General features: G+C 38.9%; 1 protein-coding gene across 1 annotated transcript in view; it reads right to left on the bottom strand.

Annotated features, from left to right (window-relative positions):
• sbf2 (SET binding factor 2) overlaps positions 1 to 23,013 on the bottom strand; it is an 85,584-nt gene extending 62,571 nt beyond the window's left edge. The window contains exons 1-2 of the mRNA XM_086071014.1: positions 22,890 to 23,013; positions 14,535 to 14,620 (exon numbers count right to left, since the gene is read on the bottom strand). Coding sequence (XP_085927140.1) covers positions 14,535 to 14,620; positions 22,890 to 22,944 — 141 coding nt within the window. The 5' untranslated portion in view covers positions 22,945 to 23,013. The remainder of the gene's footprint in view (positions 1 to 14,534; positions 14,621 to 22,889) is intronic.
• Between the last annotated feature and the right edge of the window lie 86 nt (positions 23,014 to 23,099).

Here is a 23,099-nt window from a genome sequence, read left to right as displayed (position 1 = left end):
GAATGAATGACAGGCGGCATCAAAGAGAAGTTGAACTGTAAATTAGCTCCGCGAAAGCACAAAAAAATCCACGTGAGGAACAGGTGGAAAGATCGGCACGTATAACTTTATACACGCCACACACACACACACACTGATACACACGCAAAGGCAACAAGACAGGGCATCTCCTGTTCTCAAATTAGCCTGCAGTCAAGTGACAATTGAACTCTGGGACACGCTTGCTGTATTGATGTCAAAGTCGAGAAAAGGGGTTGCCCTCCAGCTATACAGCATGACTGGCTCCCACCCCACTGCCCTATTCACCACCTCAGCCTGTGACACCAGATCTGCAGTCTGACCTGCTAAGCATTGTCACTGTGGGGTCCACGAGAGGCAGCGTTGATTGAAAAAAAAAATGCACTTGACTAGGGGGAGCGACATTCTCCTGTTGTGATGGAACTCCTACTGGTAAGTAAGCGTGACACATCCTAAATATAACTGGGTGGGGATGACCAGCGGAAAGCGAGAGAAGTGTCACAAGGCTTTCTCTTTCTCTGCAGTGATGGAGCTTAAACAGGGATGGAAATAAATAGACTTGTCCTTACACTTGCAATATTTATCTATTTATTAGGGGGATAAATAAAGACTGAGTTTCACACAACCTTTCAACCACAAAAGCTCCTTAGACACGGTGTTCTTAATGCAGTGTTCCCCCACTACATCATGTCTTAGCCTTTGCACCTGTGCTATATTGTGGATTGTATTGTTAATACTTGTGAACATCCTGAATCGTTCAAAGTAAAACATTAAGAACAAAAGAAGAGGCAGAGAAGGTCCCTAACATGGTCACTGCTCCCACAGAGCAAAGAGAATATACATTTTGAGTACTGATGTATGTAGGGATGTCCCGATCCGATGACGTGATCGGAAATCAGGCCCGACTGCTGACTCGTTCGGAATCGGATGTTGTATCCCGATCAGGACTCGGATAAATATATGAGGTTATTTTCATAACTTTTTATTAAATCTGGAGTTACGCAATGGCACAGAGTGAGACCTAATTTTTCCACACAGCTAAGCGTGCGGCATGGCTTTGGCTTTGCTACAGTGACACTATTGGCTAAATGCTGTCGAGCGGGTTATGCAAGGAAATAGCTATTAGTTGATAAATTATTATCATCTTTAAGTGTGTAAAGTGGAGACGGTGCAACTTTGGTGCCAGTCCAGACCCAAAGTCAGGATATGATAAGATTAAATACATTTTGCTTGCCTGCCCTTCAAATGCAGCCTTTTGTTGGTTGTGAAGTTCTCTGTCCCACCTCTCCCAATCGTGCTAAACTGGGGATCTGAAACGTACTCAGGTGCGGATCGATTGCGCTCACACTACCGGACTTTAGTGGCAAGCGTACTTGGGCATGGTACAATAGTTCTAGTGTAAGTGTGCCCATAGTCTTGTCCTGAAGAAAAAATAAATAAATCTGAATCAAATGGAAATCACAATTTCTGTGAGGAAAAAAATTAATAAATCGCAATTCAATCTTTCCTTGAAATCGTTCATTCCTAGTCTGGAGAGTGTACCCAGTGATAAATGGGGTTCATTGTACAATAGAATTTTAGACAGCATTTTGGGAAAATCACCCCTTTTCAATTATACAGTGGTCAACTTTGCTTTACTTCTTCACATTTCTGAAACTTTAAACTTAAATTTGCAAGTGAGGCATGAAAAAATGTGCACTTTTGATTGATTGTTCTTTACAACATGATGTAATGGAGACCACAGAGCTGGTGAACATTAATGCAGCCTGAACGTCAACGCAATGCTCGAGACAATACAGCCAGGAAAACGTGCGCTCCATGATGTACTTCCAAAATCCTCTACTTTCTACCTTGTACTTTCCCCATTCATTGGACGAGTCGCACGGCAGGAAGGCAAACACAATGACGGAAAGTGGAATCCGAGGTGTCAGAGGCCAGCGAGGGGGTGAGAAGGTCAACGGCATGCTGCCTGACCAGAAGCGCCATATTATCAGGTCTACAGGATGAGCAGCAAACAAAACAACAGAGGTCCGGCCAAGACGGCTGATGGCCCAAATTTTCTCTCTCACCTTCCTCATCTACCGCCATTTCTCAAGGTCAACACGATAAATAAAAGAAACAAACAAGTCAGCACACCTGCTTGGAAACATAACATGCAGTTTGTTACGTTTTACTCAATCCAAAAATGGCACCGCCGTTGTTCATCTTAGATTCCTGCTGTTAACAACAATTACGTTTCCGTGTTGTTGATCTGTTATGCAATGGTGGGCACATATGGTTCCTTTTAGGGGTAGATATTTTTAGATGGCCATGATGGTCTGAACCACAGAAATAAGAACACAAAAAGTTAAGTCATATAGAACAGGAGGCATCGTCTCGGAAGTTAAAAAATTCCTTTGCATGTAATTTCAGCTTTATAAATGCCATATGTGTAGGAACTGCAATGTCAGAATAAATACTTTGTGTATTGTATTATAAATGAAGAGCTTTTACAGCCAAGCATTGTCCAGAAACAAGCTCAATATGCGGATTTACTTCAGACTCAGCGTAGATTAAAAACACACAATGAGTTCACCGCATACAACTTGAAAGCAGAAATGCGCCCCCTCACCCCCAATACAATTATCCATTTTCCAAAGTCAGTTCCCTGAAAAAAAATCTTTCTTTTTTTTTTTTTTTTATAGAAAATCTATGTTTGCCATTGATTTTCAAAAACTGGTTAACAAACATCATCTTTTTCCTCCAATTTGTTTTTTTACCAGTAATATGAAGAATCAATTATCAGATGAAGCATTATTTTTTTTTTGCTTGCTTACCTAACACAAATTCACCAAAAAAAATGACTCACACATTTTAATCACAATTCAGGTAAGATGTTGAAATTCATATAGCCTGCAGCCAGAAGCAGAAATGCGCCCCCTCACCCCCAATACAATTATCCATTTTCCAAAGTCAGTTCCCTGAAAAAAATCTTTCTTTTTTTTTTAGATCAAACTAAAAATCTATGTTTTGGCATTGATTTTCAAAAACTGGTTTACAAACATCATCTTTTTCCTCCAATTTGTTTTTTTACCAGTAATATGAAGAATCAATTATCAGATGAAGCATTATTTTTTTTTTGCTTGCTTACCTAACACAAATTCACCAAAAAAATGACTCACACATTTTAATCACAATTCAGGTAAGATGTTGAAATTCATATAGCCTGCAGTCAGAAGCACAAAATAATTCCCACGTAGAATCCACAGAATCTCATGCAATTGTTAATGTAAACTGCAGATTGTATGGTCAACATTGATACCAAAACAGACATAATCCAGTAAATTCTGTCATCTCTGGTTCGCATCACTTGATGGGAAAAAGAAAAGGAAAAGTGGAATCGATGTGAAGCAACTTGCCATGGGAATGGTCAAACACCTTGGATCATGAATTGGTTTGCCTGCCCGCAAACTGAGCAAAGCATCAAGAACTACACCTGTAGCACTGCCTTTCCAGTTCACATAGAGGGGATATAAAAAGTCTACACACCCGTGTTCCAGGTTTTTACGATTAATATAAAAAAGAAAAATGAAAAGAAATGAGACCAGCATAACACCCCCCCCCCCCCCCTGCTGAGCTCAAAGAGTGATGAATGAAAAGACAAGGGTAAACAGCTTTATCCTGAGCTTGCAGAAGAGTACAATGAAACCTTGCGTCAGAGTGCTGAGCGCCGGCCTCAACAGCGCACTAAGATAACGGCTGATAATGACCCTGCTATGGAACAGGTGCTTCCTCCGTCGCCTAGAGAGGTCCCGTTTAATTTATTCCCTATAGGCTACAGTAATGCTTCTGCTCCTCATCAGCTCAGCTAAAACCGGTGAAAACATGAATGCTATTTCAGAGGTATAAATAAGCCTATTATCTATGCTGATTTTTTTAGGATGAACAACTGTTTTTTGCCCCCAAAAAATAAGTGGCCGTGACTAGTCTGGACAGGAGAAGCGATTCCTCTGAGAGGAAAGGAAATACAATGTGCACCGACTACTTGTGGAACAACCTCGGCACGTGGCCATAGGAGCAAATGGGGTGTTGTTTTAAAACAATAACAAAGGATGTCACTTGTGATGTATCAAACACATGATGTCCATCTTCATCTTTCATCTGCACAGTCAACAGTGCACGTTAGATTTCTGTCAAAGTGGTTTATCTTTCAAGAGAAACTGCATTATCAGTTTATCACTAATCCACATAAGGACAACTGAAATAGGGTGGGACCTAATGCACTTCGGCTGTTCCACTGAAATACATGCATTGTTCAGAATCTTTTATGTGTTTTAATGCAATTATCTCCTGAAATACAGTAAATTTTGTTTGAGAGCTTCAATGAGAAACGACACTAAGGCTGCATGCAGCCTCTGACATTTTTTAAATTGATTATGCTACAGATTATCCTATTGATTAATCGGCCAGTCTGCATGTTGATGAGTGTCTGCGTGTCACTTGTGGCTATAGGTGCTCATAAAAAAACTTTTTGTTAACGTTTGTACAATAAAGTTATTGAAAGTGCACCGGAGGCTGTATCTCTCCGAGACAATTTGAGGGGGCACGACTACAATACGTTTTAGCTAACAGTGGTAGCTTACTAAATAAATTAGCTAACTTTGTACATGTGCTGTCAAGGTATAGTTCTGCTGCCTTGTATTGTATTGTGTTGTATTCTTCTTCTTTTTTTTATGTGTGAAATGATCCCAAATGTTTGACATTATGTATTTTATGCACTCTATGCTTCTGGCTCACAGCCATTGTGACAACTTATTTTTACGCAGCATGATGCATGAGTCCTCAGTAACAACAAACCGTGTGGGGAAAATGATCGCAAGTAATCTTCGAGGCAGACATTTTCCGTCGACATTTTAATGTCATTAAATTATTTGAGTCACCAATTGGGGAGGTTTATCCATATGACTACACAGTATGATCAGTCTAATAAATAAAACAAAACAAAAACAAAAACAACAACAGGACATTTCACAGGTCATTTTAAGGCCTTAATTATTTCACAGCTGCTCCGTGCTTCCCAAATGAACAACGGAGGGTATGCACATGTTAAACACATAATAATGGCTTAAAATAAAAATGCAACACAAACAATAACTATAAGAGGTTGTGCAACAGTTTTGTGATGCAAAAATAGAGGTAAAAAGTTTTCATCTTTGAATGTTTTTATAAAAATAAATGTTATTTGCAGTGGGTTATAAAATTTTGCCCAAAACATTTGAGACAGTGTAAGTAAATTTTTCATCTACTTACACATGTGAGACCGGTAAATGTGCTTATTTAAACACATAAATAAATTTTATTCTTCAATACCCTTTGTTGTTAACCAACTTCTGCTCCAAACCTCAGCCTATTTAGTGAAAATGACTGGAAATGTGAATATTTACTTCACAAGTCAATTTACTGTGAATCCCTATTTTTTCTACTTGGGCCCCCCTAAAATTTCAGGCCAAGGGCTACTGTGCTCCCAATAAAAAAAAAAAAAAAAGTGAATCTGGTGCCCCGATATCTTCCTTTAACTGTGCCCTGCATCGCTCCACAAAGTTTTACTCTTCAAGTCATGTGCTTTGTCTGGTACCACATGGTTTATAGTTGATTTGATGGTGCTTCAAGCTTCCAAGTGACCAATGACTCAAGGGTTTTCGTAGAAAGCAAGACTGCTCTTTCTTGGTAATCCTGGTACTCATATGATAGCATACACTGTATATGCCAAGTAGGAAGCTTCTGGTTTTACACCAACTGCCCGAAAATGCCTGATGTGATAATTTGCTACAATACAGGTGGATAAATCTTGCGCTGATGTGACAGAGTGGGGCTAATTATTGAGACAGTGACAGCATTTGGCAAATATGAAAGTATATTTCTTCATATAGCCAAAAGGAAGCCAGTAACCTTAAAGATCCTTCAATAGCTTTGCTGTTTGTCAAAGGTTTGACAACCTCATAACGCTTCCATCCTAAGTGCCCTACAGTCTAACCAAGAGAACTAAAAATGTCAACAATTGATATAATATATTGCTACACCATGTGATTATGCTGTCAGACACTAAGGCTGGTCCAAAAGGGTCTGGGTATTTTTCCCCAAAATAATCTCAAACATCTCATCCAGGTCAATATTAATACTTTTTAAACACATCTTTCGGGATTCAGGATAAAATATGCCAAAAAGTAATCTCTTTAAATATGTGCTTTAAAGAGCTTGATGGTCAGAAGGATGATCGAGTCGGCTTACAATAAATTGCGCAAAAGAAAACGTTGGCAGCAAAAATAAGACATATGGCAACAATGTACAGTATAAATAAATGGATTCCTTGCAAAGCCAGTTTTAGTCATAAAGGCAAATCAGAATTAACACGCCTGTCTCAGGAGGCTTTACAGCAGTTTGATGCGCGATAGATTCAACACATATAGGAGAGCCAACCCAAGAATCTGTCTCTCACATGGTTTTGGACCTTTGAAATAACTCCAGTGTTGTATTGAAGTGAAAAACACTTCCCTGAGGAGGTACCCTTGTACGGTAGATGTCTTCTAGCTCAACTTCAGTGTCATGTTATTCTTTAGACCTTCAACTAGTTGAGGGTGAATTAACAGTGCCTCTACTGGTTGTAGCCAAGTAGTGTTTCAATTACTTCAAGATGCTATTTGCTTTGCCAGAAATACTATGGGCTCTTCAGTTTCCTGTGGCTTCAATTCATCCTGTCCCATTTCCGGGTGATCATACAGCACTTTTCAGCATGGAAAGTACTGCTTGCTTGGCAGCTCCAGCTTTGTTTCCTGGTGTGTTTAGCATCACTAGGGCACATAAAGCATTGATTACTCATGTGTTGGTCTTCCTGACAAACACATGATCCTGTTCCCCCACTGGCCAGGACAGCATCCTGCTATGTGGAATGCACTGTTTAGATTTTCTCGGAATGTTTTACAAACATCATGAGACAGACGTGCAATGCGACATGTCAAACTATGGTGACGTGACTCAAAGCGTCAAGTGATAAAAATTTGCTACATTCTTTCTTGAGTCGGCGACATGGCGGGGAGTATGAGTGACTAATCATGTGGCTGAAGATGAACAATGCCATTAAGGTTTGTCATAATGAAGCTGCAAAGAGAACAAGGCCAGAGGAATGATTTGCTTGCAGTACTATGAGAGATTCCTTCCCTGCTGAACTGACCCTGACCTTTGCCAAGTCATGCTGAAAACAAATGTTGATAAGTTTAAATATAATTTACCTAACTCGCATAACCGTCACCAAATGTGAAACGTTTGCTTCATTTTCTTTTCTTTCCTTTTTTTTTAATTCAGCTAGCAGCGTGCAAATTTTCGGGATAACATCAGCGTCCTTACCGGAAGTGTGAGCCACGATCCTCATTACACAATGGGTCAACGTTTTAGAAATTACACAACCGTTTACAGTGAAATTCCTTTATTGTAAGAAGCTGGCCTTCTAGAGGAATTTTAAATATTTTCATATCGCTACTTTTTTCACTAGACGAACAAGCTAGGTTGTACGGAAGAGGATGATGGCCAGTGAAGAAAAAAAAATAAGGTTTTACACCAATGGTGGGCAAACTCGATCTTCGAGGGCCGGAGTCTGCAGGTTTTGGATGTTTCCCTGCTCCAATGCAGCTCATTCCAATCAACAGGTTGCTGATGAACTGATCATATATCAGCTGTGTTGGAGAAGGGAAACATCCATAACCTGCAGGACTCCGGCCCTTGAGGACAGAGTGTGCCCACCCCTGTTTAACACCATTGCGGGATGGAATTTAGCAGACTCCCAGCGAATCGAAACGGCTCCCCTTATTCCAATTATAATTAGGTAAACAACACAGTACACAATTGATTCGCTGCGGTTTGTGCAAGCAAAGCGTGTTTATACAGCTAAACTACAAGATCTCCCCTTGCGGATGATTTAGTCGGCCGCACATGTGACATGACAATTGGAGACCACCTTGCAACCACGACCATTTGTGACCACCGCCCCTGAGTCTCCAAGCTTACAGTATAGGGTTGGCGTTGGCATGTAGCTCAAAGTGGGTGTGTCGTATCTACCTATATCTGTGGTAATGATGTAATGAGCAGTAATGATGTACGGAGTAGTGCAGCGCAATAGATGTCATGAGATATCATTGGAAAACTGTGCTCATTCTCTTTTATGATTATGCCAAAACCTCATTTAAAAAAAAATAGGTCACTGTGACTCAATTTACTGTGGTCAATTTACAGATCACAAATGGTATGTAGTTGGAGAAATGACTGAGTGGAAGAGAAACGCACACCACATAAAGAGTGCTTGATTGGGCTGCTACAGGATCGCGATTCTTCACCACTGCAGCATCTCGTCCTCAGGCCCAAGATGAGGACTTTGCAACGTGAGGCTGAGACTTGCACTTTCAAACAGGCAACACCGTTTGAAAAGGTTGCAGTGAAAACAAACGAAAACAAATGTGTCAAGGAGGGGGGAATGCGCGACAAATGGAAGAAAGGTCAGTGTTTCTGAATCAATGAGTCTCTTTAGTTATGAAGGGTCAATGTCAAACTCCAGGCCACTGTTTTGTTCTGCCAAACGGCGAGACAAAATTTTACAAATAAAAACTTGGACCTAAGAAAAGTCTTGATAAAAGTTAAAAATATTTGCATCAATCAAAATAACTACAGGGAAAAAATCTTTCCCCCCGTCCGCCGCCATCCATCCATTTCAGTTTTTCATATGTTCTGCTGCAGGTAAACATGACCCCAGTGTAGACAGCAGGAATGAGTCTGCTGATTGAACAATGACTGCAGGCTACATGTAAAAGATTTACACTCATGTTTTAACACTGAACTCTGTGGCATTTTAACCTCACAGGTGTCGTTTCCAAGACAACACTCAGAAAACATACACAAACACGCGCACAAGGCCAGCTAAGCATAAACATAAACAGCTATGTAGTTCAACTGTAGAGCATGTGGCACATGCACAGTACCATTACCCCTTGGGATTTTTACCCAATCCAAAGCTAACTATAATGTTTGCTTTTGGAAAATAAACAACTTCACAATCAAATGAGTCTCAAACGGAGAAGCATTCAGACATGTTTTCGTGGTTCTTAATTCGAAGGCTGCAGCTATCAAACATTTTTAGAATCAAGAATTCCACCATTTGATTAATTACATTTTTTTAAATGAGTTTCTATTGTCAAACATAATAACATACATACATGTGAGGAGCAGTTATTTTTGTCCATTTGGTCACCGTCCATACATCTGTGACTTTAAGTGTGTATAGATTTAACCCATTAAGGCCGGGAGCACGTGATCGCGCTTCTACCGTTAAAGCCGGGAGCGCACCTGCGCTCTTCTCCCTTTAAACCCGGGTCATTTTGTTGTGTTTTGACCAATTCTTGGTTTCTTAGCCAATGAAATGCATCAGAATATGCACGAGAGGGTGACGTGGGCCTCATAGCATGTGCTGGAATTTTATCCGAGCGTTTATGGTTGACGCAGATTTGCGGGACACGATTGACGAAGGCGCAGGAGGAATTTCAACCAGTGTAACGAGTCGACAGTGACATACTGTTAAGAAATATGTTTGTAGACAATGAGGATGTTGAAAATGTTGATGGTTTTATAACGGAATGGACGACGAATAACCCCCCCCCTACCCCCCGAGTTTATTCCGACTGCGCTCCAGTGTTGAAAGTAAATATATTGTGCTGTACACCCGCAAATGCGACATTTGTTTGTTGATTTTTTTAATGTACAATAATAAACTTAGGTTTGTGTAAACGCCACAAGCTCTAAAATGTTTTTGGGATTCTGCTTCTGCTTCAGTAGCTGAGATATCAATTATTTTTAATATTGTTGAATTTCCAGGAAAACTTCAGGTTTTCGGGAGTGACTCAAAAGTCACCCATAGGTTTTAGAGGCATGTTTTGCCAGGCACTTTAGGCCTTAATGGGATGCCCAGCTGTTAACTGGCAAACCTAGAGTTACTTAACTTGGTGTGACTTACCGCCATCGGCAGCTGGTGCATAAAGGTGCATATTAAGTGTGTTTTTTTTGTTTTTGTTTTTTGTTTGTTCAATGAAGCTATCAAAAGTGCACTTGTAACACATATCCTTAACCACTTACATTACAATATATTCTAACTAGTAATAAAGGCTATATAAAATCAACTAACATCGGAATGTGTCCTAGTGTTGGCGAGCGTTTAAGTGCTGTTGCAGGACACATTGCAATTCATCTTAATTTTTTTTGTGTCAAATGACCCCAAACACTGGACATTCTTTCTTTTACGGACACTTTTCTCCTGGCTCGCCTCCATCGCGCCAACGTATTTTTGCCCGGAATATTGTGTACGGTTGCAAACCTTTAGTCTGGGTGGAAATATGAATCCTATACAAAGCTTTGAGGCAGAGATTTTGCTTCAACATTGTTCGAAATCGAATTACGATCTCACAGCCTCCCGAACATCCTTTTACAGAGTACAATGTGATGGAAATATACTGACTGACCTCCATCGAAAGACATGGCTCATCCATAACAGATGAGGATTTGATCTGGTTCCTATCATCACTTGCCTGAAAAGATTAGAAACACATTTTTGCGCGCACGAGTTGTAAACGCTTTTTTTGGGTGCATTCCTCATCTGTGGTTATTTAGTTTGCTGGGGGCCGGTTGTGACCACAAAATGCTTTTCGTGCTCAGCTCCATGCACTGTTTTCACCAGATGTGTTTCTTGTTTGTAAATGACTCATTTTCTTTTTTCATGGAGCATAGACAATCTGCAACTAATAATGGTCAACATACCAGCACAGAATACAACCAAAATGCAAATTGCTGAGTGGATCCGCTAAACACTATGATCTATCTTCACAAAGCTTCAAAGATGGAATTCTTGTCATTTGGCACTCAACCAAACATTGTCACACATGAACAAATAGTAGGAGGGCAGAATGTATAGAAGAAACCCTATTTTCTGTCCTTGATCCTTGGACTCACTGGGAAATAATGACAAGAACACATGAATTCCATTCAGCCTGTTATTCAACTATTTAATTCTCTTCGTGTACATTTTGTTTGATCTAAAAATAAAAAAAATATATAAGAAAAAATAACTGGAGTTATGTGCACTACTGACTATAGGAACCAATGCGCTCTGTGAACTCTAGATTACATTATGTCTCAATTTAAGTGTAGGCTGAAGCATAATGAAGAAGCAATGCAGGTTCAACTTAGTGAAAAAGAAAACAAAATAAATTAACACACCCACAAGCTTATAAAAACAATGTGCAGGTCCTCAACTGACATCTGGAAACAGTAAACTAATAGATTTAGGGAAACATGTGGCCATGTTTCTATATTTAAACGTGGCGAAACATCCACAGGATACTTGAAAGATGATTCTCAGAGAGCAGAGCCAACATAGTTTATCACCCAGTGTGAATTAAAGGCCAGCGCTGGACTTTGAAGGTGGACAAAGTCAATCAATGCATCCATCCATCCATCCATCCTCTGAACCGCTTAATCCAAACCTAAAATAATTTTTTTGTGGAAAAACTTATTTTAAATAAGATGTACCGATACCGCTCTAATACAACACACTGATATCATGGTCTGCAAAATGAATGAGCCTTTCTTGGCAAGCACCGGGTTTCTTGAGCCCCGTCGCCGACTACAGGCAATACAGCCACGCTACCGCCCTCTTGCTCCCGCTTTTGCGCAGAAAGTCAGGCAGGTGACACGCTGTGCTTGTGGTATTTTCAAGAAGCTGTCTTGCATCTTTTCACTAGTGCTGTCAAAGTCAAAACGTTAATTGATTAATTAATCACAAAAAATGATCGCATTAATCATGAATTAACGCAGATTAATCGCACTATTCATTTTGACCATAGATTAGCCTTTAGCGTGACAGCGGATGGCTGGCTATGTTTAAGGTAGCACAGGTTGTGTTTGAGCAATAAATAATTTCATGCATTAAAGTAAAGCATTTAATGAATGTTTGCGTATCACATTTAGAATATTTGTTCATGTCAAAATATTGGGGTCATTTTTTCCCATTTTAAATTATGCAAGTAATTAACTGATTAGAAAAAGGGGAGGATGAGCATGTGCAGTGGATAAAAAAATGTTGAAGACGTCCTAATAACATAAAATGTCAAAATAATTAACACATAACCGGTGCTCTTCAAATTTGGCGGGGGGAAAAAATATAGATAAAAAAGCTTCTTTTTTTTTTTATTAAGTGATTAATCTGATTAAAAAAATGTAATCGTTTGACAGCTCTAATTTTTACATTTAACATACACGAGAAACATGTCACCAAACTCTTTGACTTGACTATTTTTAATTATTTTACATAATTCCCCTAGTGTTCAGAATGAGACATCACATAAATGAATCGCCTAAATTTAAGTGAAAATGTAAGTGAAATGTTTTTGGGAACAATAATTGATTACAATACATTTTCATCATGATTGCAAGACAAAATGGCATTATCAAGTATTGGTACTCGGAATCGGCGAGTACCGATAATTGCCCTCATAATCGGTCTAAAAAAAAAAAAAAAAAAAAAAAGAGTGGGATAAGTGCTTCCTTAATATCTTATCATTTTTTTAAACTCATATAGTCAGCAAAAATGAACTCACAACCAGACCTCCACATACTTCTTGGCTTGGATTGAGAGACCCTGCACGCTGCTCACCGCACCCACTCACAACTTGTCTATTTATGTTGAAACAACTGCCTCACTTGACCTCAATTGCCTTATGAATCCCACTGCATAAACAAGGGCCGTGGTATCTCTTTGACCACATTCATACACAGGCAGCAATTCAGCTAGAGCTTATTATAATTGTGGGCCATCTCTTTTATCAGCGATTGAAGGCTCCGTCCAAGCACAACAGTGTATGGCTACAATTAGCCTTATCTAGTGAGACTTTAAAGAATGCTTAATGGTTTGCGCTCTTGGCTTAGCGACTGACTTTTATTATGCAACTTGTTGGCCTCAACACCTGCTGTTCTTCTCTACATCACGTAGCTCTTGAACCAAATACCTCAGGTTGTGATCTCTGACATTCCCCAAACTCAAAACACCAGACGCACGAGACAGGGTGGTGGGGTTAACAACAGAGAGCGACAGGGTTCCAGACAAGGAGTCGGCGGGTAGAAAGCTGAAAGGGTTCTGTTAACAATCTTATAATATCATGGTTGGTGCATGGTTGGGCTGTACTGTGATTGGCCAGCTTTTCAGTCACTGTGCAAAGAAATGTCGCTGTTTATTTATTTCTAGGGCCAAACATTGAATAGAAAGATTTGGCAAAAATGCATCTTCTGAAGTAGGCTGCGTTTGTAATCTTTATTTTAACATTGCAACTATTTCTAAAATTTGTAAGATTTAGTTTTGGCATAGTTGACTTGTTAAAGACCACAAAAGTATACAAATTAATTGTCATACTTAAGAAGATTTTGTTGGTTTGATAAGTGTAATGACTACAACTGCGCTCACAAACTAAACATGTCTTCAGCCCACTGTAAGAGTTTCAGCTGAGGTTCCCTTTCCGACAACATGTAATTATGATTTGTGAGTGAATGACCTAGAGTGAAAATGCTTGAATAAAATGAAACTTAAGCTGAACTGAAACTGAAAGAAGCGTCGTCTCTTGAGTATTTACTCTACACTAGCAGTTTTTACATTGACATTTACAGACTTGTTACCCCTTTGTTCTCTAACCAAAAGCAACCATGCGTACATACCACAGTGTTAAAGAGTAAATTTAACATAGCCACATTGTGGGTCGTAATATAAAGATTTACCAATACACTACGGCAGTATATCATGATCAGTACTTCCAAGAGCTGTACTGGGATCAGAAGTCATCATGTGGTTTTTGCTCCTTTACTGCCAAGACCACCGAGCTTACCAATGCGCTGCAGCCAAGACAAATGAACAAAATTGATATAAGACAGACGACATCCTTTGCAGAAAGATAGAGTTAAAATAAATTTCTGTGAGGGAGATTGAGAGGTTTTCGTCCACTCGGATAAGCAAATGTGTTGCTCCATTGGAATGTCCTTGCAATATGGACAATAGACCCCCTGTCACAAACACCCCAGTGGCTTTCCAGAAATGCAAGAAGCAACTAAGAAAAGCTTAATGTCACCAAAGACAAGGCTGAGAGGGTCAATTATGCAAAAAATGACAAGAGCTTGATAATTAGTGAGCACAGGAAGAGCTTTTTTAGTAAACAGTTCATGATGAATGTGGCAGGAAATTCCATTGTCCATTAAAGGGGAAGTCACAAGTCAACCCCAAATTTTTTTTTTAGATTTAGAATATACAGTAATATGTTGAATGGGCCCCCACTAGTCTAAACACATCATTATGATTAATATTGTGTTTGTGGAATATGTTTTAGGCAGCAATAACATATTCTGATGCATGCCTGCCACACAACAACAACAACAACAACAAAAATAAATTAGTTTATGAGACTCACCATCTCCACCCCCTGAGGGAAGGCTGTCCCTTCCCAGTCCTTCTTGGGGAATCGCTGAATGATTTTCCCGCATCCCTCTCCTGACCCTGCCAATTAAAATGGACAGAGAGAAACATGGTATCAAAGATTCAAATAAATAATCTCATTAGTCTGACAATTTGCAGTTCAGTACATCCTAGGATGTTAAAAAGTAAATATTTGTTTCCAATAGACATAACAACCTGATTCATAATTTTGAAAACAGAATAATCGCTGGTCAATTAATATTATATTCTCAAATGCAGACATCAAATTGGTGCTACGTAAAAGATAAGAACCTAGTTACGGTATTGTGCATATATTGAAGTAAAACAAAAACAGTTTGCTAATATTTCTCTGTAGTAGAGAATAAAACTATGAAAATTTTGTACCATGATTATCAACATTATCACGATATTGCTCAAGTATTTATCAAAATGCACCGAAAGCACTGTGACACGTTATTTTAAATACCCCAAAAAATACAAAATATTTACTTACATTAGAAATTGAAAATTGTAATGCCCAAAGTGAATTTTCATGCACGCACAATATTTAAGACGCACGAGACATAGTAATAGGACTCAATCAAAACATAAATCTATTTAATTGGAGCTTTTATAATTAATATTAGTTAATAAAATATATATATTTTTAAAACAGCATAAGTAATGGTTTTCAATTGATCTATTATATACATAAAATTTTTAATAAATAAAAAACAACTGCTATAATAGGAAAATATCGCCAGATGATTTGATTTAACCTAACGATAATCAAAATGCTCCAAGTCATAAATTTAGGTTGGCTACATTCAAATTTGTAAATGAGTTTTTGAATTGAAGAAATTATTATCCAGGTGTTAACTATTCCATTTTGAGACTCGAGACTAGGGCTGAACAATTTAAAGGATTTGAAAACAACTCGAATTATCTTTAAAAAAAAATGTAAGGGGAGCCAGTGAGAGGATGCCAGGATTGGAGTTATGTGCTCCCTCCTACGAGCTCCAGTAGGCGAGCAGCAGCTTTTTGGACCAACTGGAGACAATTGATGGAGGACTGGCAGACTCAAATAAAGTGCAGTGCATTACAGTAATCCAGGCGGGATGTAACGGACGCTGTTTTTAAGTTCCATTGAGAAAGGAGAAGCTTGACCCTAGCCAGCAGCATAAAATGAAAAAAGCTGGATTTAACAACAGCACCAATATGTCAGTCCAAATTAAAACCCAAGTTCAAGACTGCTGGCTTTAGTTAAGGTGCCAGGGCGCCCAAGTCAGGAGGGTGGGATGTACAAGGGCAACTGGGACCAAACTTGATAACTTCTGTTTTCTTGATTTAAAATTCAAGAAATTAAGTCCCACCCAGGCCTTGAAATATAAATGACATCAGTTTGACTTTTTGAGTAATTCCCACAAACTGTGTTGATGTGGTAAAAAAAAGACGGCCAAACAAAAACGTGACAAGCGCATGTGGAGAAACTCCTTTCTACTGTGGTCACCCCAGTCTTTGCTGCATGTCAATAAGTGCCCAATTAAACTCTGTCTCTCCAATTAAGCGGATAACACAGTTTATGGGCAACATTTTGAAACTTGCCTGATCTAGACCAGAGAAGGAATTTATTTACACAAAAACTAAAACTCATTTTACTAATCAGACCGAACGGCTGATAAACTTGACTCAATTAGAGGCCCCAACGTTGCTTAACTCGTAAAGATGTCCTATTACCTGCAACATTACTCAACACCGCAAATGGCTTTTGTTTGTTTTGCTGTTACACATGTCAACATGAGTTTGGTTTTGTACCCTCGTTTCTGTAATTAATCAATTTCATAAGGTTAGTTCAGGCCCTCTGTAAAAGTATTGGAACAGTGAGGCCATTTCCTTCGTTTTTGTGGTAGAATGAAAACGATTGACATCAAATGTATGCCAAGAAGATGTTTGTCCATCCCTAATCAATACCATAATCACAGGAAGTGTGCCACTCACACGAATGATAGGACTTTGCATCTCGACGATCTGTTTGATTATTTTGTGCCAAGTCAAACGCATGCCCCACAAGAACGCAGATCTAGCACATGTCATCCTGCTGACTGCTCCAGCTCTTAGAGCCTATGGCTTGCTCTCAACAACTGGCCACTAACATAACCTCCGCTAAAGAGTGTGAATATCATGATAAGGCTTTTGGGTCTGTGGTTCATGCAGCATTGCTTGATCGAGTAGCGTATGTAAGCTTAAACACACTTAAGCGGGAATAGTAGTCAAGTCATGCTAGTAAAACAGCAGTCTGCTTGACAGTTACGTGTAGTTTGGATTTTACAGATCCCCTAATTGAAATCGTATGCTCGGAATGCTCCGAGTTCTAATTTTCGAGCAAGGATGAAAATAAATGACGGAATTCCTCACATTCCATGAGGCGACTCTCTCGTATTAAAACAAGCTGTGCTCTCCAATGTTGCCTGATATAAAAAGAACACCATCAGAAAAAATAATAGAAGCCAGGCTGAGAAGACACATGCTATTTTTAACATCCGCTCACAAGATGCAAGGATGAAGTACAGTACTTTCAAAAAAAGCCAGTTAAGTCCTTGAGCAGAAATTATTTTAAACCAGATAATTCGATGTGTAACATCAGAATCAGCATCTGACATGTTCAGACATGTTTCAATACAACAGGATGGGAGAAGGGAGTTCAATCACCGTTAACCATCACACTCCTGGCTCTACGGGTGTGAATTGCCGAGTACCTGGCGATTCGATTCGTATCACGATTCAATATTGATTAATCCCGATGCGAATCTATAGATTGATTATTACGATTTTTTTTTAACTAAAATTTTGAAAATACTAATCAGTAAACGTCTACAAGTACATGTAGATTTGTATGAAAATGTATTTATTTATCTGAAAATTCTGGCTTATAACTGAGCCACTGCATTTAATAAACAGGTTGCAGTCTGTTTCATGTTTGAACAGCACTGAAATAAAATATTAAGGCTTAATGTTCCATTAATATAACATTCTTCCATGCTTAATGTGTGAATCCTGACCCTAAGTAAGACGTTTTGTTGAATATTCCCATAAAAAATTGATGTTTAAAAATCGATTTGGCCGCATATCGAATTGATTCGAGAATTGCGCGCTGCAATATCGCGATATATTGCCAAATCGATTTTTTCTAACACCTCTACCTGGCTCCATTGTCTGCTATTTAATGTGCACAAAGTGCAATAAGTTTCCCATCCCTTGTCTAGATCACGACTCGTGTTAAAGTGCTACTACATTAGGACATTTTTGTACCTTTTCTAACAATAATTCATTCCCTTTAATTAAAAAACTAGAGATTAAAAATATTTATTTCCCCAAGAGTGACCTGGCCAATAAACAGTACTTACAGTATTTGTACCTAGGAGTTCAAGTGTGAACCCTACAAGGTACGTCACGAAAATTCGCACCTTGGAGAACAAAAATGTTAAGAAACAGCTTCACTCGAGATGCACAACAAGAGCGAATAAAACGTTGTTCTTCCTGTGTGCTAAATGCCAACGTAAAGAGATTTCTGGTATAGAAAATGTTGTTTTGCAAAGCTCTGTTTGCTATTAAAGTTGCTCAGGAAATAGTATATGTTTATTTTGTGTTATTTCAGAGCTGCAATTTTAACATGCACAAAAATGGATTCTGCTATTGTATGCAGTCAATTGCACAAAATTTGAAAAACCAAATGACAAAACTTCATTTTTTTTAAGCAATCCTTAGAAACTGGCTCCATTTTGTAAAAAAAAACAAAAAAAAAACATGCCAGTGTCTTGGTAAATTGCTGAACTTCCCCAATGTTCAGATGTAGTTACTTCCTTGGATACTCTATTTCCAAGGCTGAATGGCACTCCGCAAAGAAGAAACATCACCAACATATTCAAATATACTGAAAGTGATGCATAAATCTGACCTTATGTTTGATTTTTATCAAATGCCATAAGTCACGTGTCATATATTTGACTAAATGGTTGTACTAACATGTTCCCTGGCACGAATTTGAGTTTCATTTGTATAGTCAAATATAAACAAAAGTCTGATTGTGTTCCACCTTATCAACAGGCTTAATGCAGTGCTGCGGTAATAGTTGTAAGTGGAGTTTCTCTCAGTATCAGTTTTAAACTTTATAACTCTCAAGGAAGGAATACTTCCATTGTGGTCAGGGCCACCACCAAGTACCAAGTCTGAATAAACTTCCAAATGTGGCAAGAAAACAAAGAAAGGAGCAAAACCAAAATGTACTCAATAAATAACAATGTTTTATTTTTATTTTTAGTTTTCACTGAAAACTGGGAATTACTGCTCATTGACAAACGTGAAAAGACAATAGAATTTTTGTATTTGGTATTGTTTTGAATTGTATTGTATTCGTACTACATTTGCCAAGCCATTATTTCAACATTTTCTTTGTCTTTCTGCCTATAAAACAGACCAGATTATGGTTATGGGATTAAAATAACATATTTTCACAAACCAAACCAAAACACATGGGAGCACTTCAAGAAATCAAAATTAAGTCTCCTGCTCTTTAACTAGATGATTTATATTTTGATTGGGATTTTTTCTGGCCACTGGATTTTTGTGTTTCATTTATTTATTTATTTATTTAAATTAATTTTATTGCGTGTCCTATACAAAATATGTATTTTCAAAACGAAAAAGGTCATATAAAATCAGTAATCACCATTCATTTTATGCAACTTTAAGGGGAACTGATATATTGGGATGCATAGGGCTTTAAAATATCAATGTAATCATTACATAAGTGTGAATAAACAGTAGACAGTGACAGACAAAAAAAAAGATGAAAAAAGGTCAAACTTGCACTCGTTTGTGGGTGTGCCAAGTGAGCCAGTAGCACAAAACAAACCCTCTTTGAGATTTTGCAACAAAGATTCAATTCATGAAGCTTTCAGATAATAAAGCTGAGCAATGTGAGCATGAACTCCGTAACAACCTTCAATGCAAGGCATTTATTAACTTCTTCAACACTGCACTTCGGAACTTGTCTTCCGTTGATTCTGCTCAACAATTATGTCACAAGAAACTGTATGTTGGTAATTTTCCTTTAGGCAATTTTATTCCCAAACATGATTACATCATCTTACGTAAGAAATCTAGAGAATACTAGATTTAAATATATATTTATGAAATACACAATACTTTGGGCTAATACTGCTTCACTTCATTTTCCACCCATCAATCCATTGTCTACATTGCGTATCCTGTTCAGGGTCACAAGAGCTGGGCCTATCACTACTGACCACTCGCTTGCGCCATTTTGTTCTCCTGCTCGCAATGCACTCTGGTCTATATTAACCTGTTGAGTGTGCACTACTTTTCCAAGTGCATTGTGGGTAATTTTGAGTGCACTACACTTTTTTTCTCTCTGGACATTCGGGGTACCCCTAAAAAATGGTGTGACCCCTATACAGTGCACTATAAGGGGAATAGAATAGTGGAGACATTTGTGAACAGCCATAGAGCAGAGCTACAAAAAGTGCTCCAAAACTACCTGGCATCCAACGTTTGTTTCATCTGCAGAAAAAGCCTTGGCTAAAGGTTAGAAACGTGACTATCAGAACACAACGGGCAGAGAGAGAATGTACTGGCATCCGTTGTACACAGCGGGCCTAAACATAGTGTGGCTTTGAGCCTACCGGATTCAGCCGCCCGTGCACGCAAAGCCCGTCATGGACATCATGATAGATCATGAGAAAACGTAAATATTGAGAAAAAAGAAAATGTCCAAAATCCTATGGTGCACTACCTTTAGGCAAATGTAGCATTATACCTTTTTTACAGAGCCCGCTAATGAGGAGATTTGTCTGGTTATTGAGGCTGTCGAATTGATTGAATGTAACGGTTGATTCCACCTTGGAGGATGAAACATGAAAAACTCACTCAAGCACAGGTAAAACACATAATCATATACCCACACATACCATGAAGGCCCCAAAACTCTAAAACAGACATGAACCCATAAAGGATGAGTGGATATTTGTATCACACCTGCCTGGAAACAAGTGGATCTGCTTACCATCATAATGTCCAAGAATCTAGTGGATAAAAATAGATTAAAAAATGATCCCCCCCCTAATGTCTGAGCGTGACTCTATTCAGACTCTTAATTGAGCCAGGAACATTTTGTCCCATGAGTGTTTATAATAAATAAATACATCATTTGTGCGTTGGCGATGGGATGCACAGAGCTGATGAAAGTCACTGTTTAGCTTATTGTGCAGAGCAAACAAGCTACGCTGGCTAAGAGGTTTCAGCTGTTCTGGCCCTACTTTGGATGCCACTGCATGAGGTAAATAGTGGCCTATTTCACTTGTTGATTCCTCCTTTCAGCTACTTCAAGCAAATAATACAACATTACTATGTACTTGATGCCCCCCAAAATGTTTATTTGCCCCTATTATAGGTTTAAACTATAAATATTAGGTATGTGCCAAAAAAAATCGATTCTCATTTAGTACGATTCAGAATCGATTTTAAAATAGATTTTATTTAAATTATTTTATACCGTCTTGCCTTTGTCTGTGTGTGCCTTTATTTGGAGTGCTGTTGATGTTGTACCCAATTTGGCCACTGAGGGGCAGTGTGGTTCCACGCAGTCTAATACACTGTGAAGTTGTAGCCACATTAGAGAGTAAAAGGAAAAAGTCACAATCAAGTTATTCCAATAAAAAAGTTGTTTTTTTTGCAGTGTGGAGCCGTTCTTTTGAGTGATAAAAGTGCCGCAAGTAGCGCTCTAATTAGCATTAGCGAGTCAGACTGGAGTAGATCATTGCAATTCCTTGCACATCTATAGATGGAAGCAAAAATCATTGTCAATCAAATCATTGTGAATAAAAAAATCGTGCCTAATCGAAAATCGATTCTGAATCGAATCGCAAACCCAAAAATCGGAATTGAATCAAATCGTAAGACATTTAAAGATTCCCACCCCTAATAAATATACCACAGATAATGAGAGCTCTTCCCCAACGTACAAAGATGTTAATCTTAATCAATCCTCACTAAATTTACTAATTTTGCCAAAATTGTCACTAACACTTTAGTTTTATTATTAATTTACTCCGTACCCAGCCACCACTCCTGTTTACTTACAGACTTACATATGAATATCATATGTCTGTCAGTGTGTTGACACACATACATCCCACTTTTAGGACGATACGGCCGCTCTTCGCTGTAAGGATATTTTCACTGTCTGTTTAGTAAGATTTGCCCTGACTTAGAAATGCACTTGATGCTGACAGTAACCAGCGGATGAGTCTGGTTTCCAGGCTATAGTACCCCGTGAAAAGCTACAGAAACACAGGGAGAGCATACCAATTCCACACAGGAAGGCCGGAGCCCAGATTCAAACCCCCAACCTCAAAACTGTGAAGAGGATGTGTTAACCAGTCATCCATCCTGCCGCCAATTAATCAATTGTAATGAAACACTGTCTGTTCAGATTTTTATGGAAGCTGTTTGAGTTACTCCAATTTAATAATTTACAAAAAGCTTCACAGAAGAGATTGTGGTTGTCCTTGGATGTGTCATTTTAGATGAATATGTTTTCTCTGACCCAAAGAAAGAAAGAAAGAAAGAACAATTGGAGCTGATCTTAAGGCACAACAAGTGGAAGCAGGGGAAACTTCCTGTCCCAGTACATATCAACATTTGAGAGTGTAAAAAGAGGGAAGCGGACTGAATGCCTTTATTCACAGCTGCATATTGCAGCTATCGTGGAAAAAAAAAACGTGCAGCTCTCTTCCGCAAAAACAAACACATGACAACAAATCATCAAGCGCCTTTGCAGCAGAATATAAATAGAGAGCAGAGTGGGCAGGACTAAACCTAACAGCCAAGACTTAATACAACTTGGATGCACAGCTTGACTATCATGGAAAGCTGAACCCACTCATGTCAACAGATCTTTTTATGACAATCTGTTCCTTTCATCCAGCCCCTAAACTGCACGTAGTGTCACAAACATAGTGACTGCAGCCCCTTTTCCTTGACTGACACCCAACAAGCACAACCGTCGCGGACAGGATGTAACTCGTTTTAGATTCGTGAAGATTCAATTGGTTTACAACCACATCAGTACATAAAAGTATGATACTCTTAAAAGCACCGGTAGCCCGAGAGGATCCACCGCAATGACCGGGTTAATGAGAAACACGAAAGTATCCCTAAATTCGCCTGTTAGCATTGCGGCTAACCAGTAGCTAGTCGCCAAGCTTTCTAGCATCAACATCATCCCACAGTGAGTGTCGGCGTGGCCACAAAGCTCATTTTACACACTTACCGGCTTTTTCCTGATCATATCCCACAACAACAAAGTAGTCAGCCAATCTAGCCATGTCTGCCGCTTTTCCCGAGCTGTGCCAACACAATTCAGCATTTTCCCTGCTTCCTAAGCACAGCCATTTTTGACAGAAGGGGAATTAGTGCGCATGCGTGGACGACATGGAGCTATCCATGGGCGTGGGCCCCTCGAGTTTACAAATACAAACGC

Source organism: Leptonotus elevatus, chromosome 3 (assembly GCF_054856555.1).
Source record: "Leptonotus elevatus isolate MCC_2025b chromosome 3, RoL_Lele_1.0, whole genome shotgun sequence".
NCBI lineage: Eukaryota > Metazoa > Chordata > Actinopteri > Syngnathiformes > Syngnathidae > Leptonotus > Leptonotus elevatus.
Note: the sequence above shows the minus strand (reverse complement) of the source record. Positions and strands in the feature narration are given on the sequence as shown.